At 33.2% G+C, this 22,937-nt stretch overlaps 2 protein-coding genes across 2 annotated transcripts in view; one reads left to right on the top strand and one right to left on the bottom strand.

Annotated features, from left to right (window-relative positions):
* Positions 1 to 22,937, bottom strand: part of LOC124544559 (thrombospondin type-1 domain-containing protein 7A-like) — a 93,922-nt gene that overhangs the window by 53,243 nt on the left and 17,742 nt on the right. Inside the window, exon 2 of the mRNA XM_047123159.1 lies at positions 5,967 to 6,058. Coding sequence (XP_046979115.1) covers positions 5,967 to 6,054 — 88 coding nt within the window. The 5' untranslated portion in view covers positions 6,055 to 6,058. The remainder of the gene's footprint in view (positions 1 to 5,966; positions 6,059 to 22,937) is intronic.
* On the top strand, positions 19,510 to 21,494 carry LOC124544558. The gene has a single exon (XM_047123157.1). It carries the CDS (start codon positions 19,550 to 19,552, stop codon positions 21,341 to 21,343), a length of 1,794 nt encoding a protein of 597 aa, XP_046979113.1. The 5' UTR covers positions 19,510 to 19,549; the 3' UTR covers positions 21,344 to 21,494.

Below are 22,937 nucleotides of genomic sequence, written 5' to 3'. Positions count from 1 at the left end.
ATAATCCGATGGAACGACAATCCGATCGGCTAGAGATCAGAGTCAGGTCTAACGGCTTTACATGCTTCTCGAGGTACGGAATGTTATAGTGCTAGTATAGCAGCCTTCCACTAATATTTTTTTGACAAAAATGCTCAACAGATTGTTATTTTCCTGATCTAAAATTCGAACCTAGCATAGTATGACGGGCAGTATTTAAAAAATCTACTACGAACTTGGTCTCTGTATGAGTAAGTGATATGGAAAATAAATGTTTCTATACTTCAATATAATTAATTTAAGATTATATAAAACTATTTTTAGACCGACATGTTTTCCTGCAAAAAGGATGGTTGAAGCATCTCTGAACAATGGCAGATGCCTACATATGTATAAATAAAAAGCAATTTACTATTGTGGCTTGCTTTATGCAAGATGTAAAAAATAAATAATAGACAGTTAATTTTCCTAGTTTTACTGTTAATATTCTTATTTAACATGGAAAGACGACCGACCTCTCTTCTTTAGTCGGTCAATGTACCGCGCATGAATGTTATTTACACACGAAGAGTGCTTGCGTCGAAAACATCCGAGGGGTAACATTTTGCTTATCGGTCCGTGCAGCCTCGCATTACGTACGCATCAGTCTTGTTTATAAATTACACATGTACAGACATAGCAACGGTATAAATCATATTTATAAGTATATATACAATGTACGTTATTTCACATGTTAGTTTAAATGCAAATGTTTAAAAGCATAATGCATAATTAATATAATAAAAATTGCACAAAATGCCGTTTATTTGACATTACTACACTTCGAAATGGTATGACCGATCACCGATGGTATCATGGTGGTCCTAGATAGTACATAAGCCTTTTTCATGAAATGTTCATGTAAATGTTTTATATTTCGTCCACTTCTTGTAACTCGCCAGTAGATAGCGTTGCAGGACGTCAACTTTTATATCGTTCGACCGGTCGCCATGCCAATTGGAAGTCATCGTTTAATATATGCTTACATGGACAGAACAATCTCTGCCGAATTTTAGTTGAATTTATATAAACCAATACTATATCCATCGATTGATTCAAAAATACTGCAACAACTAACTATGATGTTATTTACACACAAAATCATTACATATGTTTTTGTGTGTAAATAATTACATCATTGAAGTAAGAACAGCGGTCTAAATATATCTATTCAATTTACTTGTTACAAATATTCGTTTGTAAATTCGCAATGGAAGCTTTGATAATTTGATTCATTTGTTTCGTGAAAATATTATGTTAATTGACTGTAAGACTTCTGTATTATTTCGTGTTGTTTGATTTCCTTGTTGTTTGATATCGTTTTCTACAAGTTTTTATGTAACCTTTGACTAATAATCCTTTAAACCCTAATGTTTATAATTGCATGAATAACGTTGTACTAAGCAATAAATTGTTACACATTCAAGAATCTGTAAATTTGGTATTACCATAGTAGCAACTTTACACGTTTTGGTCACAAGATTTAAGGTTGTAGACCAGTTACTACACACAGTATCCTTAAATATTCATCCACGACTAAATAATAATTTTAAAAAAGTATCCATGAGCAGGCACAGACGCCATTACAGTTTAAATATACGTACGTAAAACATTACTTTTAAAATTAAATTAATAAAAAGATATTCATGTCGTGAACTTATAATCCTTTAGGGGAGCTTTTTCTGTCGGAAAATTGACTTTATTTCTAGACGTTAAAGAGCATTTTTAGGTGTCAGATAAAAATATACGACAAGGGGTCATATTTCGTTAAGAGATGGAAAGCAAAGGAAGTATAAGTTTCCACCCCCTAAGTGGGATCAAAGGGGGTACGTGAACGAAATTATCTCTTCTGAGCATTACGCCGCAGTGATGAAACCACGAACGTAAATTATGATTCGTGTTATTTTTTTATTCTTAATTTAACATTCCGTAATTTATTTTGTACAAAGTCTGAACCTTACTATTTGCAAAATACTTTCGTTTAGAAATCAACCTCTTTACGAAATTATTTAAAAATAAATACTCCTTCTTTTCGAATGTACCATTCATTTTTTTAATTTATATAATTAATGCCTAAATATTTTTTGTTATTTTTCTATGGTATATCTAGAAGTGTACCGTATAAATAGACAGGAGTCTTGCCTGTTTTGAAAGGAAACTTTGTCTAGCAGTTGACTGTGATATGGTTAGTAGATTGATGAAAACTTACCATAAAATCGATACTACACATTTATAAGTAAGTGTTATTTTTAATAAAATACCTTGAAAGATATTTCTCGTAAATACATTACTGTTTTTGTCACTATATTAATACTTACTAAATCTTTAACTACCTTTAATCTTAAAATAAACGTTTATACTCTATCTCTTATTTCCATCGTTTACAGAATGTTTAAAACGTCTGCGAAATGCAATTTAATATTTATTGAATTTTTCAAAGCAAAGGTAAGTGTCAGGCGGGATTTTATTAAACAAGAATATTTCGTATTACGTCGGTGAAGCCTCGCCAACTCTGAAAGAAACTAAGGCGTGTGACATACATAATAAATGTCTAGGCGCTGTATTTAAATACGAAATACCGTCTCGGAATTTTTTATGTTAAATTCATTACTTTGAAAAAATCTGTCAAGTGCACTGTTTGTTTCCATTTGATAGACGAGTCGAGACGGTTGGTCGGAATAAATTGAATATGCTTTTTTCTTCAATAAATGAACGTAGTATTGTGGTTTTTCTTAAGTAAAATTTCACATCTAATTTCTTTTATTACTGTTAGATTTAAGTGTTTTTTACCAAACGTGCCAACATAATCATGATTCATTTATTACTTTGAAGGTTAATTACTTCTAGTTTAACTTTTATACAAATCCATTTTAATTCGTGAAAAGCTAAATTTACAATAAAAATTTACAGCATGTATTTTGACCTACTCTAATGAATGAACATAATGAAAACGCGCACCGTTTTCGTGTCGCAAGGCCGCTGTAGGTTACCTAGATCTTTATGTAAAACTGTTGTAAAATCCCGGTTCTTTCTGCCGGACGCGCTTAAAAGCACTTAGCGCGTAATTTGTAGCTGTTTCAAATATTTAATTCACAAAGAAGAAATAACGATAGTACAGATTTTAAAATGAGATAATGTCCGTTATTGTCAGTCGCTATTCACAACCGTCGCGCGTTTAACTTTTTACCCTAAAGTACTTAAATCCTTAATTTCACTTAAATTATCTTAAATGTACTTACTTATTTATTGTATATATAATATTTATAATACTTACTTCATGTACATTTTATAATTAAAAGGCTTTGCCCGCGACCATGTACGCGTTTGAATTTAACAAAAAAGTATATTATTGTAGCCTAAGTTAGTCCTTATTATATCAGTTATCTGTCAGTTAAAGACCCGTCACAACCGGTCCAGCCGTTCCAGAGATATATACCAAACAATAACAATCATACCATTACTATGTACATAATGCAACATAATAAATAGTATATAATATAATACTGAGAAGTCTTACTAACGCAATATGGGCAATGGTACGTTCTACTTTATAGTTGGTCTGACAAGATTATAAACACCCCATATCGTGGTTGTAGTATTTTGATATCTAGAAATTTGTCTTCATTTTAATCTATTGTTCTTTGTGTTGTTTCTCTAATACATGTAATCAGTTACTATATGATATAAATACATAAATGTTATACATTAAATGGTATAAACAGTATCTTCCAGACAACTCTTAGTTCATAAAATTAATCCATTTCTTCGAGCAAATAGTACAAAAAGTTTAATGGAAATAACACCGATGAGTAAATACTCCCACTATATACTTACGAGTAAATAAATAATAAAAGTGAGCCCATGTATTTGTTATGAAAGGAAAAGTAAATAAAACGAATGGACATGGTTAGAATTGTGTACAAACTGATTGTTTCATGTGTTACACCAGTATTATAACCTTGTGCTCAAAAAAGGTAAATATACGTTACTTGAATGTATGCTGTATGAGTGAATGTATGTAAAGTATGCTGTGTTCAGTTATAATTTTAGAGACTTTGATTCCTTTCGTCAACGTCAAGGAAATTCTCAACCTTACAGCCTATGCCTACTATGTTTTACAATAAGACTATATTAACGTAATAAAATTCAATTAGTATAATCGATTCCGAGTTTTTGGACTGTTTTTCTATATACACAAAAGTAGTACATACTTAATATAAGTTGTATATATATTAACTGTTTTTAAAGTAAATTATTTGATTTGGTTGGCTCAATATATTTGGAAAACTTGATTTCATAATTTGAACCAACCAATGAAAATTCTGGATAAATTTGTGTGAGGCAGTTTTTGTTTAACCTTTTACCGCTGCTGACTGGCAAAATGGAACTCATCTCTTGCGGAACTAATTATACAAAAAAACCTAATTAAAAATACACTGTACTTAAAAAACTCTCATAACCAAACGGAAGTTTAATCTATTAAATTATATAATAAAATCGATTACCTAATATAAAAATAAGTGCTATGTATACTTTCTCGCTCTCAGTATCTCTTTTACTTTTAATAAATAATTATTACTTTTCATGTTGTATTAAAGTCTTATAAATGTCGAATGAGTTGAATGTTCGACTCTTGTTATAAAATTACAATGTTACAAATTACAAAATTGAAAAATAAAATATATTTATTATTTAATTGAAGCTTAGCGCAGTGACTTGCTGTGTGAAGATGGCGTAGGAGCTCTTCTACGAATTGCTACGAGACAATGTAGCATGTAGCATTTTATACGAATTATCAGAAAATGATGTTATATAATACAACTTGAATTGTAATACTTGCTTTTGGACTTAATATAGGTATTGAGAACGTTAAATGTATAATTACTATATTTATTTGCTTACTAATACTGACATAGACAAAGAGTATATAAAGGAATACTTTTTTATATGATGTCATAAAAGAACAATCAAAATGATCGGTGGCGAAAATAAATATAAGAAAAACGGTAAAACATATTTTCTTTCTATATTTTAATCAAAATATATATTTTGTAAATGACATTTGAACATCACAATCGAAAATATTTGAAAATAGAATGGATTATTTTTACGAAAGCCTCACTGTGATATTGTAAAGGTTATACAGTAAAAAGGTTTCTTTCATTTGTATTCTTTACAACTCTTTGGCAAGAAAAATCATAAATCAATTTTTTTATAGTATTCAAATCGAGATTGCTTTTACATTAAGTAATAAAGGCGTGAATCTTTTTATATGCCCATAGCGATCACTAAATAAAATTACAAATTCTTTTTTTGGGTCTAGTATCTAAACTCCTTAAAGTAGATTCAAATAAAAAAAAAATTAGATTGATGGTTTTTTTTGTTGGCAAGAATTCGTTTTATACTTTTCTTACATAATATATAATATTAGCGTTTTAAGTTTTTTCGTTTAATATTGATAATATGAATTAATTGTTTTCGTTCATAATATAAGAAGTACCTATGTAGCTAAGAAATCGCATATACTACGACCGCGACTTCGTACTTACCAATATAACTTCTCTGTAATTTAAGTCTATCTGAAGGAATCTCGAATCTTACGGAATCTCATTAAATGGGAATTGCGAATCATAATTTGGTGAAAGTTGGTAGAGCGCTTTAAGTGGACTTGAAAATCGTGATTAAAACTTTTTCTTATTATATTGACGTAGGTAAGACTTATTTTTTGCCAAATGTATTTTTTATAATTGATGGTACGATAAAAATTTATATGAAGATGTTATTTTTATAATTAATTTTCAACCAAAAAGGTTTATTTCTAATTATATTTTAATTATTACTACTATTATATATTTGAAAGTAATTGAATATATTTTTATGCTCAGGATATGTATCTCGCATAAAAAAGATAAAATGTTTGTGTATAAGTTGGGTTATATTTTACATACCTGGTGTCGATTCTAAAAGACCTTTCGGGTCAGTTGCTTCGTCTGCAGCAACCGCAGTCAGCGTCACCAGCAACAGCAGAAGAGTCATCGTCCTGAGAACAAAGTAAGTTTATCAATATGTATATTAAACACTATCCAATATCATTACAACCTTTAACAATTAATAAATACTCTCGGGTATTAGTTAACAAAAATATTTTTAGTACAATTTACCATGATAAATATATGTGGTCGGAAAATATTTAAGTTGGTGCTAAATATAAATAAATTGTTTTATTTGTGTGAGTTTTGTAAAGAATTTATTTTTTTATTATATTTTAACGAAATTATATCGATAGTTTTATGAATTATTTCGAGAGTTTTATTTGCATAAAGATCTTTTTAAAAGTCCAATTAATACGCATTATTTTAAAAAACTGCTCATCTAAGACCGTGGAGAAATTAAAAAAAAATTACTAACCAAACAATTAAAAATGTAACAGAAAATCTTGATTACTTTGTCCGTTACGTGACCGTTCTACATAGGCGTGTAAACGGGAAACAAAACATACAACGATCTGACCCAGATTGCGGAGACCTCAGCGGTCTTCATTCAAACATCTCGACCGGGAATGTAAAGAGACATTCACTGGAAAGTTACAGTCACCACCCGCAAAAAGTTGGCTAATTTCGAAACGTTCCGAAGTGCTTGCGAAACTGAAATTATTTCGAGCCGCATTTCATCCCATTTCATACGTGTACGTCGAAAAGTTTGAACATGTCTTTGTCGGCGGATTTAATAAACGAGTTTTGCGCTGTCCGCACGATGCCTATTGTTGCGCAAACACAAATACGTTCACGTCGACTGTTCCCGTTTATTTCGGTTTTTATTGTTTTATTCGTTTACAGATATTCGCTGTGATTGGTCAATATTTACGATCGAAAATAAAGACATTACAAGCAAATTTATATGCTTAAATATTTATTTATTTTTAATATATATTTGATGATTCTGATATATATATTGATGATATATATATATAACTAATTTAGATATAAACAGAATCATACTATTTTATGTTCATGATACAACTTGTGTTTTAAAAAATATTTGAACATAAAAAGGTTGTATGGCTATAAAATATAAATTAAATCATAATAAACTTAATTTGCGCAAGGAAAGCACTTATGAGTCTTTCATCATCGTCAATATTTATGACTTATTAAATGTTAATTACATGCCATAATTAAAACCGATTATAGGAACTTATAACTAACTAACTATAGTATATTCGTTTGGTATTTGTAGCAGTGTAAATGTAGTAGTACTTATGTTACTTCTTTTAAACATAAAACTTATAATTATTGTAACATGTTCATATAGCTGATATGATATCATTTTTGTTTCCATTATACGTAAGTATATGCTTCACAGTGTGCGCATTATAAACACAAAGGGTGTCACGTCTTAGAAACTAGAATTTATGTTCTTGACTCCGACCTAAGCTTAGAAAGGAAGTTTCTCAAAGTCTGGAAGGAAATTATTATGGTTTGTTTTAGTTGTTCTACGTTATAGACGTTTATTTGGAAGAAATAGTGTAGTTTCAACACCTCTTGTTATGTATGACTTTAAGGTGTATTGGATATCATTTTATGAATCATGAAATAAAAGTAAATAATTGCATTCAACCATGATTAAGCAATGTATCCTGCTTAAGATATCAAATTCATCGCTGTATGTAACAATAGAGATATGATAAGATAAGATAAATAAAGCTTATTTTATTGAATGTATTGAAATTAAAGGTTGAAATATATTTTTTAATTAAATATTTTTAAAGTATCAAAGCCCCTTCTATATTCAAACAAATATATAATTATAAGATTTTAAATTAACATGGTTATTTTTATTATTAAAGTTATTAATTTCGGGATATTTACCATGTTTTTTACACGTCAGTCTCGTGAACAAGACATTCGTAGACAATGTCAAAATATCGAGCTCCACCGAACAAAAATAAAAAACATGGTAAATATCCCGAAATTAATAACTTTAAAAATATATAATTGTTTACAATATTTTTTTACGGTTGTATTATATTCAATTTAATGTTATTTACTATTCATAAAAATAGCTCATTTCAAATTCATATTAAACGATAGAAGTAATACCCACATACTAACATTTCAAAGAAGTTAATTTATCAAGTTAATTCTACGAGTTCCTTTAAAGTTACACGATTCTCGGCACGCGCCTTTGTAAGACGAGCCGCTATACACGAAAAGCCTTTTATATAACACGACACATTTTATCTCAATGCAAGTGTCTTTATGAATTAGAATGGGCGTAAAAGGAGTCAAGATATGTGGTTGAAATATTTAATTAAGATGTCGGGTTATAAAGTGTTAATCCTTTGTAACTGATGCAATTTGTCAAGAAAAATAATATTATAAGCTCGAAAAGATTGTGGTTATATCATTTTTGTTATTTTATTTAATACTTAGTAAAAATCGTGAAAGGATTTAGTTTTAACTTGGACAAGGCGTTACATGCTAACTATATATAAATATAGTTAGTAAGTATATATGTATAGTAAATATATTACTTAAATTAGAAGATAGATTGATGGTAAGTGCAAACTCCACTGTTCTTAGACTTTAATCAACCTTTACAACGTTAAATTTTAGGATTTTGTTTTAAACATTTAACACTTAAGATATTGGAAATTGGAAATATACAGTCTGAACTTTAATTTATGTATATTAGAGAATGTATCTCTATGTCGATAACTGAATATTTTTGCTTGCAATTTTAATAAGATTTTAACTTCATATTTGACCTTGACCTGAGCTATACGTCTTAAAATATTGAATAATCCATATGAATACTTAAGTTAAATACATAACTAAATACAAAAATTAAAGCTATTTAAATATACCTATTTGTAATATTTTGTTGGAAGTTTGATAAATGCCAAATTCCAACAAGCGTCCTTTTCCACGCTCGCTATCAACTGTGCTCAGTCGAACAACCTTTAACTGGAAACCACATATTTGTATGAAACGAATATTTGGAATCGTCACAATGGTTATTAAGCTGAACAAGCTTTTTTATTAAAAGAACAAAATTCTCTGAATATTTTGAGGGGAAACGATAAAGTTTATCATATCATAAATGGTTTAAGTATATGTTGTAAAATAATATATGATACATAGATTTACACTTAATTATCATATATCGTCTTTAATTCCAAATTATCTGGTAACAATAATTATATACCTAATTTTTTATTTGAATTATTTACATAAGAATTATCAACACCAAGGTCTTAACTAAATACAAATAAGAACTAATTTCTGTAAATATAATGACCGCGTGGGATGGTAGTAAAAACGATAGCGACATTTCTTTATATTTAATTATATATTAAGAACCTTTTCCATTTTTAAATAGAAACAATAGTGAATAGACCCTTGGAGTTACAAAGCAAAACTAAAACAATACCGTACTTTATTGTCTTCACAAATGACACAAAAGCTAGTTTATTTTTTGACTAATAATATAATCGTGATTGAAATTTATTGTTAATATCCTTGTTATGATTGGTTGATATTCTTGAGTATTATCTACTGGACCACTTGCGTTAGTAAAACATGCTGTTGACATTATTAATGACTATTATTTCGCATCTGCACTCGGTAATAACACTATTGTCGAGTAAATTTACGATTTAACTTATGTCGTATTCCTTAAGCGAAGACGTTATCTACGTCAAATTGTCATAGTTAACAGGCTTCTCTATTTAAATATGTAACGATTGTGTTGATATAGAGAAGCATTCAATCTACTAACGTAAAAAACTTAAACAAAGTCAATTTTAATCTCTCTATTTCACACAATCGTACTTTATAATTCGTTTTATTTTAGAATGATAGATATGAAATAATAACAAAAGAGATTTTCACTCTTGTGTGAATAAATATTTTACTAAAAAGGCAGAGAGAAGAGGACGTCGAACCCGAGTCTTGTTTTATAACGAGTTGAAATACAAAACTCGGTTCAACGACCTCATTACCTTCGTAGATAGAGTGTAAAAGAGTGCTTTATGAAAACTGTTCACTTTATGATTTTTTTTTTATATGTCCGTACTGACATAAATAATAATTTAAAGCAGCCTGCTTTTATTTCATATATGAAAATTTATCTCTCGGCGTTTTATATAATTGCAACTACGATAATTTATTCCAGGATTTCATTCTTAAGAAATAAAAAATAATTATTGTTCTACGTACACCAGTGAAGGCGATTTTTCCATAAACAATACATTTTTCCTTTTATATCTTCTCTTAATCTATAAAATTGGAGTGTCTGTTTGTAATATTAAAGTAGCCCTTTTTTACTCAGTGCATATATATGTATACACTGTACATATACCAAAATAACATTTCTTACAATTTTTGTCTGTCTGTCTGAGATAAGTCGGAACAAACGTTCCGGCTAATCTCTGGAACGGCTGGATCGATTTTGACGTGACTTTTACTGGCAGATACCTGATGTAATAAGTACAACTATACTACAATAATATTATTTCAAACGCTTAAAATTTCGCGGGCACAGCTAGTATAACTCTTAATAAAGTTAGACCTTTATTTTAGCCGTATAAAGCTCGAGCAGCTTGTAAATAAATAGTTAGAAATCCTTGAAGTTTATGAGTTGCCTTTAAAGTCGTGTAACTTTTAATCTAACAAAGCGGTTTTCATTAAGACGCTTTTGAATTAGGCCTTGTTTACATTATACCATCCTATAGGAAAGGTATTCGTACAATAAAACATTACGTTAATATAAAACTTTAAAATCAAAGAATGAATGACGAGAAAATAAATTCAAAAACCAACATCATTCCGCATCATCATGTTGGTAGCTGGTAGATATTAATTGCTGGATAAATTTCAAAAAGGGATACAAGCAATAATTTCATTGAATTCTTAATTTAAATCTTGATTGAAACAAAAATATTTTCGTTTAATTAAAAAAAGTGCCTTTTACCTACCAACTGCAGTTAATGATTTATTACAACAAAATAGGACGCATATTAAAGATTTTTAATTAATAAATGCGGGTTTCTTTAATAACACCGTTGATCTGTTTGTAGAGTCTATAAGTATGTAACTCGAGCAGTTATTAACGATGACGAGGGTACAGCCGATAGGTCGTATCGTGGAAGACAATGGATTAATCTTTCTAATTAAGCGACTGATAAACAAGGTGTAGGTGGAATTGTTTTAATAACCAAGTTTCACAATATTTATTATTCTTCTATTCGAACGTACGTATTCGTACCAATTATATTCGTATTATTTATATTCGTACCAATTTATTTTTTAATAAATTTTACTCTGCTTTCGTTTTTCTCCTTAAAACATTGAAAATTAGAATCGAAATCTTTACATAGTATAAAACAAAGTCACTTTTTCTGTCCCTATGTCCCTTTGTACGCTTTAATCTTTTAAACTACGCAACGGATTTTGATGCGGTTTTTTTTAATAGATAGAGTGATTCGAGAGGAAAGTTTTTATATACAATACATAAACAATATAGTTAAGTAACACTGACAATTCAAAAGTTTCTCATGTAATGTCGTAAGTTTTTTGCGCTTACATTAAACGCCGTCTGAATCCTACTAGATAGATCAAAATAATGTACTACAGAATTGTACACCTCAAAAATGTCTACAAAAAAGTCCGGGATGGTATATGTCTATCTCTTAAGGATAACCCACAATAAACATTTTTTTTATCTTTTATTTTTACGAGAAAAAATGGCTAATTTTCGAAGCGATTTTAAGCAATATAGCCTTAATCCTTATCCAAATAGGTACCTTAAATAAATTGTGCATTCAATATAGATCAATACGGCCCTTTACAGCATGAGATTTAAATGAATATTTTCGAAGTTATTACAGTTTTAAAACGCACGGACGGTTTGTAATTCCTAATGAGTGAAAACTGTGGATATTGTACCTATTTGTTATCACTGCATAGCATGAGTGAGTAAGTGATTTAAAGAGAATGACTTTGTATATATAATACGTCAAAAACCGACTTTAAACAAAAATATGCACTAAAATGTAAGAAAAATAATTGCGTATTCAACATATATTTTTTGGAGTCCTCCTAAGAAAAATGAAATGAAAAATATTAGACTACTTAAAAGTCGATTTACGATTATATACTGTAGTTATAATTATTGCTATATTTGGAGCCGGTGTTAGCCACGGGCATGAGAGCACGAGGCCCTTGATTGAGCCCCAGTATATTATTTTATAAAAGTTAGTTTGTAAAAAACATATTTCTTATAAGTAATAAGTATATCGTATTGTTTTTTGATAAATATACAATGGGGTTTTCTTGGCTGAAGTTTTTTCTGCAGTTTTTTTAATAGATAGTGTGATTCTAGGGGAAGGTTTGTGTATAAAATATATGAACAATATAGTAAAGAAACACTGATATTATAATAATTTTAGAAGTTTGCTATGTGATGTCGTTAATAAATGCTAAATAATGAAAATTCTGTAGTATATTTAGTATCAGTATTGCACCCGTGCGAAGCCGAGGCGGGGCCGCTAGTATATAATATACTATTTACCATATTCATGTTTAATTTTTATATCATTTTAATTGTTATTATATATATTAAGAATTACTTATACATTGCATAGTTGCATTCTTAGCATAAGTGTAAGTACGTTAATAATAATTATTATGTTTAATTCCGGGTATATTTATTCGAAACCATTAAAAATACAGAAAAGATGGATCAATTTTAAAAACAAGGGTTAGTTTTAAACGTGTATCTATAAAAACATAAAATATAATGAAAAAGTTTATTCAGTATAGGTCAGTCTATATATTTGTATTAAACTCTGTATAACATGGATATGTACAATTCAAGCAGCATTGGACAGTTCTGAGATCGACAGTGAGTCGTTATAATCATTCAATACAAAAGCAGTGAAAGATCACTACATTTCAATAAACTATTAAACGTAATAGTCGTTGTGACAACACTACGTGAAAAAGATTATAGTTAAATTTATAAAGTTTAAATCCACAATAATTCAACGTTTAGCATGATAACAAAATGTCGGCGCCTCTAATGTCATCGTTTGGCACCCTATCAGCTTAAGTTTAATTAAATTTCCATTAGCAACTCCCAACTGGAAGGGTAGGTATGTTTTATAGCGTTGGATTATTAAACTAGTCGATAGTAGCTGTTCTGGCGCTTCTCTACGTATATGAAGGTATATGAAAAAGCAATTTTCAATGGACGCTTTTTTGTTCACATTAGGCTGATCACTCGTTTCACAATAGGTTTTATATGTACTAGTAGCTACATATATATATATTAAAGGCGTGACGATTTTTTTAGTTTTCACGGAACTTATATAAATATATTTTACCACACAATATAATCTCTTTGAAATAATGTTTAGTGCCTTTGAATATTAGTCCACTTTTATTGTTATATAATAATAATAAAAATAAAGTTGTTTATTATTTTACAAATAATTTGCATTTATTTAAATACTTTTTTGTCTAATTGCTATATTTCTTTGTCAGTATTGCATAGAGCTGTTGGATTGTTGATTATTGGTAAAAAAACAATGCACACTAATTACAATAGCAACGCTGTGTAACAATTATGCAATCACTTCGTTTTTCAATTTAAACATGGTCCATGTGACTTTGTGTCTTTAAAAATTGCAATCGAATTTTTCATTTTAATCAACTTTCGTATTTTATGTATCTACACAATTGCTACAATAATGTACATAGTTTTGATAGTGTTAGTAAGAAAAGTATCTTAACAGAAAAATACGGCTTTATAATAGATAATTGTCCAAGACAAGACGCAAGGAAGAATAAGTGTTGATGGAAGAAAAATCCTCGCTTACAAAAGTGTATAGTGCAACAAAGGCACATTTACGGTGAGCAGCTCTCACAAGTTGATCAAAGGTATATTGCGTTATAAGCCTACAGTAAAATGAGACTTACATATAATGTATGTCATTATACTTTATATATTATAAATAATCAACAGTGTGATAAAGGTTATATTATGATATCAAAGGTCACTTAATTACTCATATTACCATTATAACCTTTTAGTTTGTTAACTTAAGTAATTTTCGATTAAGTTGGACGTATTATTAATGAGATTTCAGAAATTTGCGTATAATAATAATTAATCGCTAAAACTTTTTATGAGTTAATTAGTTTTAAAAACAAACGTAAAATTTATTTTTGTTAAGTATGACAAATACTTTTACTACATAACAAAACATACATATATATTAAAGTAGACTAATAAATAAGGAAGCGCCTCATGGTTTGTTAATTATTTTAGATAACATGCTAAACAGAAATATAACCAATAGCAACAATACGGTTTTAGGTAAATTCATCCACATAAAACAGTTGACGTAAAAATAAAATGAAAAAGACTGCAACTGTCAGGTAAAGGCCAACCATTTCCAAATTGGATAAGAGCATTGCGCGTAACTGGCTGGATTTCATCTGGAAAAGTAAAAACTGTAAATTGATAGAGAGAGAGAGAGTAATAGAGAATTAAGTTGACTTTTCAATGAGGATGGTCGCGACAGACAGCATTGTCGCGAATTGTTTGCCTTTAATTAAATTCGCTTGTTACCCCCCAATGCGGTTCGTAATTAATGAAATGCCATTTTGCTAAATGATCGTATTTCTAGACTTCTCATTATGCTAACAATGGCGCGAAATTTATTATAAGTTAGTATAGTCGTATATCGTCCCTGTATAGTACAATTGTTTTTTATAGCATTAAAAAAAGTATTTAAATATTGTAATTCCGTTTTGCTTTCTTAGATTCGAAAATAAAAATTTATCGCTAATAAATAGTTATTAATCCGAGCGATTCCATTCCGATCATGGCATTTGCAACAAAGGTTAATTACGCAAGGGATAAGTGATTCAGAATTTAGTGGGCACAAACATGTGCATTTTTTTTTGTTATTATAATGCTCTGATAATCCAACGGAGCGGCAATCCTTCACGAGCATCGGGAATTCAAGCGCTCGGCCAATGTGCTTGCCGAGCCACGAGAGTGTAAACACTCCTAAGCTCAAACTCAATATCTTTTTGTTGGTCTGATCGGGGATTTAAACCGCAAAACTCGTAGACTGCAATCCTTTGGTAAGGAATTCCAAAATACGAGCTTAGTTCATTGTGTTTGAATGTATCCAGTTACTTTACTGGATAACACGTCATGCACTAAAACTCAAAGTAACAAATCTAAATTACGTATCACGAAAAATTAGGTTGTATTTAATAATTAATCATGAAAAATATTAATAAGTAAAAATTAATCTGGAAAATAAAATGGAAAAATATAAAATGGAAGTGTTTACACTTTCTTATTGATAGTCGAAAATCTACCCCCGCTTCGGAATATAATACCTCAGCCCGGAGAAGAACAGGCGAAAGAAAGTCAGCGGGATCTATTTTTTTTTATAATATAAATTTACAATAATAATCATATTTTTGTTATTTGAAACAGCCTGGACGCGATCATCTCATTCCCAAGCTGTGCAGTCAACTAGAAAGTCATTTGTGTAATATCTTTTACTGAATGCATGCGCCTAATAGAATTAAAGTCAATTACTTTTTCTATATCAAGTTACGGCCGAACCCCATTGGTTTTATACCTACGACTGACGTAACCATCTTGTCTACTACATTAGCTATGTGTCTTTTTGGATACGGTTCACGTTACGCTTACTTGCGCGTTACTAATCTTTATTGAATACTGGTTGCATATTTTCACAATGTTTTGTCTTTTTCTTTCTAATAGCAAATAATTGAGGACAGAAAGGAAAGAAATCGATGTGAAACTATTCGTAAGCCGCAACGTTAGGATTAGGAAAGAAGGTAGAACTATATATTATGTATGTAATACGCAAGACGAACGTTATTACTATATTTTTGTACATTATTACTTTCTAGTATAATAAGTTTGTGACTCGATTTTTAAAAAGGAAATGCCAGAATTCTTTTTAAATACGTACTCTGAAATATATGTGTAATTTATTTGTAAATTACTTTTTGATGTAAAAATCCGAGGAAGCAGTGTATTTATATAGAACTTAATAACGAGCTTTCCCAGTTTAGTTAGCTAGTTAGATATTTGCGGACATAAATGAATAAGAATCCATCGAATTCAAGACGGTCTCCGTGTTTATAAACAAGCAGAAGTTTTCTTATAAAATATTCTACTAATTCTACCACTTTTTCCAGTTTCGAACAAAAACTTCTTATTCAATTTACATGAAGTACCGAGTTTCAGAAAATAATACTGTCATATAATTTAAATTATTGAATTAAAACAAAAGAAAAACATTACCGTCATATATATAAAACCTCCTTTTTAGAAGTCTGCTAAAAGATAAAAGAGAGTGGTCAGATGCATTACAAACTGAGCACGGGCAAATAAATTGCTTGGCACTATCTCAGATTATAAAACAAAAGACAGATGAAGCGCACGCTAAGTATAGCGAAGCAACAGAAGCGATTGCAAAGTCAAAAGCGTATGATAATTTAAAAAGTATTGTCATTTTAATTATCATTAACTATTGATTTATTTAATGATTTATATAATGATGTTTGGTTCACTACATATTCCGTGTGTTCCATGAACCATTTTTTTAATCTTGTCTATGGTTCTATTTTTATACTATGCAAAGTCAGAAAAGATATCTACTATTTGGTGTTTCTATATAACATAGAAATAATGTCCTTTTTCACTTATAGTGTATGTATACAATATCCAGTGCCCACTGGACATTGTTTTATATAAAGTTAGTAAGTTATTATGAATTTCAGAAATATTTCATACAACATTTTAATTATGCTAATGAATACGCATATTGCAAACAAAGAAAGTTAATTTAATATCGTGTTCATTATCGGAGCAACTGGAGCGTGGTATATTGTTCCAACCCGCATGTTCGTAGTTGGCTCCAATGTTGGTCCAATATCAACCTCAATCCCGGACAATAGCTTATAATACCTATAACCTATGTATAAAGGCGTGCTCTATCCCAAACTTCGGAACTACATTAATCATAATAGATATTTGGGTTCCAATCTAAAAGTTGGGCAGATTTACACAGAGTTGGCAACTAAGTTAAAATAGTTTCAATGGATAATATGTTAAGAACGTGAAGTGTGTGGTATTTGTGTTGTGTATTTTATTATTACGTAGATTAGATTGTAAAAACCAAGATAAACATATTTTATTTTCTTGTCCGATCAATTAAATACTTTCTTATAATGGTTATGATTAAACTATAATCTAAATGGGTTTTTAAAACGTTAAACAAGCAACTAAAATACTTATAATGTTTTTCTATACACAATCCATGATCATCGATTACGCTCATTTTATTGAAAATTTAGTCAGAACCAAATAAAAACACACTTAACCTCGTGTTCCCGATAATTTCAATCGTCTCGTCTCTTACAAGCCGTTACTCGAGCACATATTGAATGAAATTCAATAACTCTGTGCATCGCGCTGGCTTCAATTTCACCACAAAATTTTAATATCCCTCAATCAGTATTCAGTTCGGAGTACCGAAGTGAAACGTGCGCTGTGAGTGCGTCTCGAAGATTCAGTGGGGCAAAATTCCTGATAATGAAGTCGGCAGTTTTCGATGATCCTCGACTCCACTTCAACGCAATGTTGGCGAAACAATGCTCCGTGTGAGAACGGGGGTGTTTCAGAGCGTCGAGTTTCACGATTATAGCGGTTACAGAATAGGTGCCCGTTTGCTTATTATGTGTTCCGTTTGACGTCTGAAGTCCATTATGAGAGAGTACATTGTACTTGTTCCGCCGCTAGCCGCCAGAGGTCTCCGTTTTCCCTCCAAAAATGACTGCTCAGTGGCGCCCTCAACTTTCTCAGCGATGTTTCGTTCCACAAGCCGCCATATTTTTTCGTCATTGTTGCGTTGTTCTTCGAACCGCGTGCTAAAGCTGCTTATCGAAATTTGTCTATAAATTATTTTGAACTTTTGAGAAGTGAAGTAAAAAGTTCTGTTTTCGTTTTTCCTATTTCGTGGTCGTGATTATCATGGAAACTAACGACCAAGAAAACGTGACTGCAAATTCGCGAAAGCGTCGTCTTAGCTCGATTTCGGATTCTCGCGCCGGTATCGTTAACGATAAAATGTCGGAAGGTGCTCTGGGCACCACGCGTTTGAATGTTCGTTCTAGACGTTCATCGAGCCCTAGTGACAGTGATAGTGACGAAAGTGTTGTGAGTAAGGAGTCACAGCCTACACCGAAGCGCGTGCGCCGCTCACGCCGCACGCGCCGCTCGCGCTGCTCGCGCGGCTCCCGCAGCTGCGTTTCGGGCTCTACGGTGAAAGACGACGAATTGCATCAAAGGTTTGAGGCCCTCTCTCAACATCTGGTGAGTTACATCCAAAATATTATGCAACCGGGTGCTGCGCAAACACCTAGGGCAGTAATACCCTCACAACCTGCATTAGAGGAAAGATCGACACCTTTTCTCGTTAAACCTATTCCTGACAGTCGCGGCGGTGACCTACCCGCAAATATTAATAAGTTAGTGGTAGGTGATATAGCGAAGTTGGATCTTACTATCAAAGAACCCACAATTGCAAGAGCCAATAACGAACGCGTTGCTAAAATGATGTCAGTACAACGTTTGGATTCTGAAGACTGGAACTCTGTGCGCTATACCGAAACTCAAAAGAAGTACGTCGCGTTCCCGGGCTTCATGGAACTAAAAGTGAACGAGGAATTGCGAAAGTTTGATGATCCTAAGGCTCCATTGCGATGGTTTCAAATGGAGCGGAGTTTTGCAGCGTTGTCCAATGCTGTTATGGCTCAAAATGAGTCCGTAAATGAAGCTTTACAATCTCTCATTGATTGGTCGGCGGTAAACCAATCTCAGCTCTCTCCGTCATCCATTTATGAGAAACTGAAAGAACTTTTCGGAACCGATTCGCCCTATAAAAGCGTAACACACGATATTTTTCAAATAATTTGCGGAAAACGTGCAGAGGTGTTGGAACTTCGTCGTCGTGCTATTGTCAAGGCTATTAAAGGTACGTACGTTCGAGAAGACATAGAGAAAATACCTCCCTCGGCCGAATATATGTTCAACCCTCAGGCTTTATCTGCGTATGTGCAAAAAATAGGGGGGGTGGACAAGCTACACAAACAATATGCCGCATCAACAACTTCTACGGTTTCTCGGCCTGTGTCCTCTAGCCCGTCAACGTCTAAAGACAATTTGAATTTTCGTATCCGCCCTGCAAAGCCGGGAACCAATACAACCTTTAAAAAAGATAGAAAAGACTTCAGTGCTCATCGCAACCAAATCAATTCTAGCTCAAGCCAAAAGGGAGGACATAAAAGCCACAAGCAAAGTAAACAAAACTTTAAAAGTAAATGACTCGAGTGGTTTTACGGGGGGGTGTCTAAGGCTCTTTCAAAAGAAGTGGGCCGCCTTGAATCCTCCACAGGCTATATTAAAAATGGTATCTGGTGCCCGCATTCCTTTCAACCAAGCGCCACCATTAATTCTTCCAACAAAAGAAGTTTTGACGGAATACCAGACTCCAAAATCGACGTTAATGTCAATCGAGTTACAGAAGATGATTCAAACTCGTGTTCTAGAGCCTGCACCCCCTACCCCAAGTTTCATTTCCCCGTTGTTCATCATAACAAAGACCAATGGAAAAAATCGAGTAATTTTCAATCTGAAAGCCCTAAATCGATACCTGACACCAAAACATTTCAACTTGATAAATCACCATCAGACCCCCAACTTCCTTCAATCAGGAGACTGGATGGCCAAGCTAGATCTCAGCCAAGCCTATTACCACTTGCCTATCAAAGTACAGCACAGGCGCTACCTACGCATCAGCTACGAAGGCAAATTGTGGCAGATGACCTGCCTCCCGTTCGGCTTAGCGGCGGCGCCAAAAATGTTCGCATCCCTAACGAACTGGACTGCAGAAATGCTTCGAAAGCAAGGACTCCGTCTAATTGTCTACCTGGACGACTACCTCCTAGCTCATCAGTCCAGGGAACAGCTGGAAGCCCAAGTAAAAATTGCTATCAAATTCCTAACCAGTCTCGGATGGTATGTCAACTTGGAAAAATCCATCCTCACTCCGACGAGGTCAATAGAATTTCTGGGTATAAATTGGGACACACAAATCAACGCCAAGTCCCTTCCCCAAGAAAAGGTCTCAAAAGTGGGTCAGTACATTCAAGCTCGGCTTGCAACAGGCAATTGGACCCTCAAGCAGGCTCAACGCCTCTTAGGGTATCTCAACTTTGCAACCTTCATCACCCACCGGGGAAGGTTGCATTGCCGAACTCTGCAACGCCACAGCAACAAGCTTCGCCTGAACCCTCGAGCCCCAATGAAGTTCTCGGAGGAAGTCCATCAAGATTTGGAATGGTGGTTGGACAACATACATCAAGTGACTCCAATCCATCACGAGATGATGACAACGAATTACATCGTTACGGACGCATCCGATATACAATGGGGAGCTCTAGTCAACAGCAAGAGATTACAGGGTGCTTGGACTCGGCAACAGCAAAGTTGGCATTGCAACATGAAAGAAATGTATGCAGTGATCGCTGCAATATCAGCCGAAACAAAAAATTTGAAAGACTCGACTGTGATCCTGCAGAGCGACAACCGGACTGTGATAGCCTTCATAAGAAACGAAGGCGGAACCAGGTCAGGGCCTCTCTTAGAGCTGACCAAGGTTCTGCTGACGTTAGTGGACAGCCTCAACATTATACTCCTCCCACACCACCTCCCGGGAGTTTACAATACGGAAGCCGACCACCTCTCGCGCAAGCGCGTCGCTCCCGAGTGGCATCTATTGCCCGAGGCTACAGAAAAGATTTTCGGCGTTTGGGGAACACCCGTAATCGACCTATTTGCGTCAAATCTCGCACATGTTGTTCCAACATATGTCTCATTAGACTTGGCAGACTCGAACGCTTGCTTTCACGAGGCTTTCAGCAGGCACTGGCATTACGATCTGGCCTGGATTTTCTGCCCACCCAGCCTCCTGCCTCGAGTGCTCCATCATCTCAACTCAGCATCAGGCAGATTTATAATAATAACGCCCAAGTGGAAGAAACCATTTTGGCGCCCAGACCTCAAAAACAGATCACTGACTCGACCGAGGAAGATTCAGGACTTGGAGACAAATCTCATAGACACATCCACAGGGCGTCCACCGGCTCAAGTGGACAGACTGAACCTGGAAGCTTGGCTCATTTTGGGTGGGATTCGTTGACCCACAACTGGTCTGTGGAAGAGAGACAGCTTTTGTCATCCTGCTGGCGCGGTTCCACATTTAAAACTTACATCCCGATATGGACGAAGTGGTCGCGCTGGTGTAAAAGCAGTGGCATCGATCTTCGTATGCCCACGCCAGCCGAGGTCGCACGCTACTTAGCCCACCTACACATAAAAGATAATTTAGCTTATCGTACCATATTAGTGCATAAGAGCGCAATATCAACAATCTGTGAGACTATCTCCACCGCGAAGATTTCTTCCAGCCACATAGTTAAGCACGTGCTAAAAGCTATCTCCATAGCAAAACCTCCTGCGCCCAAGATCCCTATTTGGGATGCAAGAATAGTCATCAGGCATCTAAAACTCGTTAACCCAGATCCTACTAACCTTTACGAGGTTTCGAAACACACCGCCACGCTTTTGTTGTTAGCATCGGGGCGTAGGGTGCACGATCTGACCCTTTTACATTGTGATGCAAATCATTTCGTGGACAATTCAGACTCAATCACTCTAACACCTTCGTTTGGGTCGAAAACAGATTCCAGATCACATTGTCAATCAGACTGGATACTCTCAGCTGCACCTGAAAGAAATATTGATCCGGTATTTTGGGTAAGAACTCTAAAAGAAATATCAGGAAGCTCGAGAGGGTCTATATCAAATCTTTTTATTACTACTAGAGGCGTCGTAAAGCCAGCCACACCGACTATAATTGGTGGCTGGGTAAAGAAAGTTTTATCTGAAGCTGGCATCCAAGCTTCACCAGGTAGCTTCAGATCGGCGGTTTCATCCTTGAACTGGCTGGAAAAGTATAATATTAATGATATTCTAAATAAAGCTAACTGGCAACACGAAAGTACATTTAGAAAATTCTATTGTAAACCAATTCAATCCGCCATGATTGTAGATTCAGAAAAATCCTTATCCCGATTTTTCTCTTCTAATTAATCACTTACTAATTCACTGATTATTATTAACTTAATTCTTTAATTTTGTTCAATTGAGTGTAAATTTAATTTTTCTTTGTAATCATACATTATATTTTTAATATAAGCAACCATTATCACATTGTTGCGTTGTTTATTTTTTAATAAAATTTCATCCACAAGCCACCAGGAGATAACAAACAAGTCTCTCATAATGGACTTCAGACGTCAAACGGAACACATAATATACAAATTTTACCTAAAAAATAAAATTTTTATTATGTTTCCTGGGACGTCTGAAGTCCAGGTGATGTCTTCCTGGTGAGCCATCATCATTATGAACTCCCAATGACGAAAAAATATGGCGGCTTGTGGAACGAAACATCGCTGAGAAAGTTGAGGGCGCCACTGAGCAGTCATTTTTGGAGGGAAAACGGAGACCTCTGGCGGCTAGCGGCGGAACAAGTACAATGTACTCTCTCATAATGGACTTCAGACGTCCCAGGAAACATAATAAAAATTTTATTTTTTAGGTAAAATTTGTATATTATCTTTTCAAACAAAGTGGAACTACAGAGTTGGAAATAAACACGAGTGAAGTTCGGGCCTTAAATTCTCACAATGTTGAGTTGTTTCTTTAAACGAGGCAGTCGCTCACACAAT

Source organism: Vanessa cardui, chromosome 5 (assembly GCF_905220365.1).
Source record: "Vanessa cardui chromosome 5, ilVanCard2.1, whole genome shotgun sequence".
In the NCBI taxonomy this organism is placed as follows: Eukaryota; Metazoa; Arthropoda; class Insecta; order Lepidoptera; family Nymphalidae; genus Vanessa; species Vanessa cardui.
Note: the sequence above shows the minus strand (reverse complement) of the source record. Positions and strands in the feature narration are given on the sequence as shown.

Bases quoted from the DNA above. Each gene is read 5' to 3' on its own strand.
- LOC124544558 (XM_047123157.1), top strand. From the start codon at position 19,550: ATGGTATCTGGTGCCCGCATTCCTTTCAACCAAGCGCCACCATTAATT.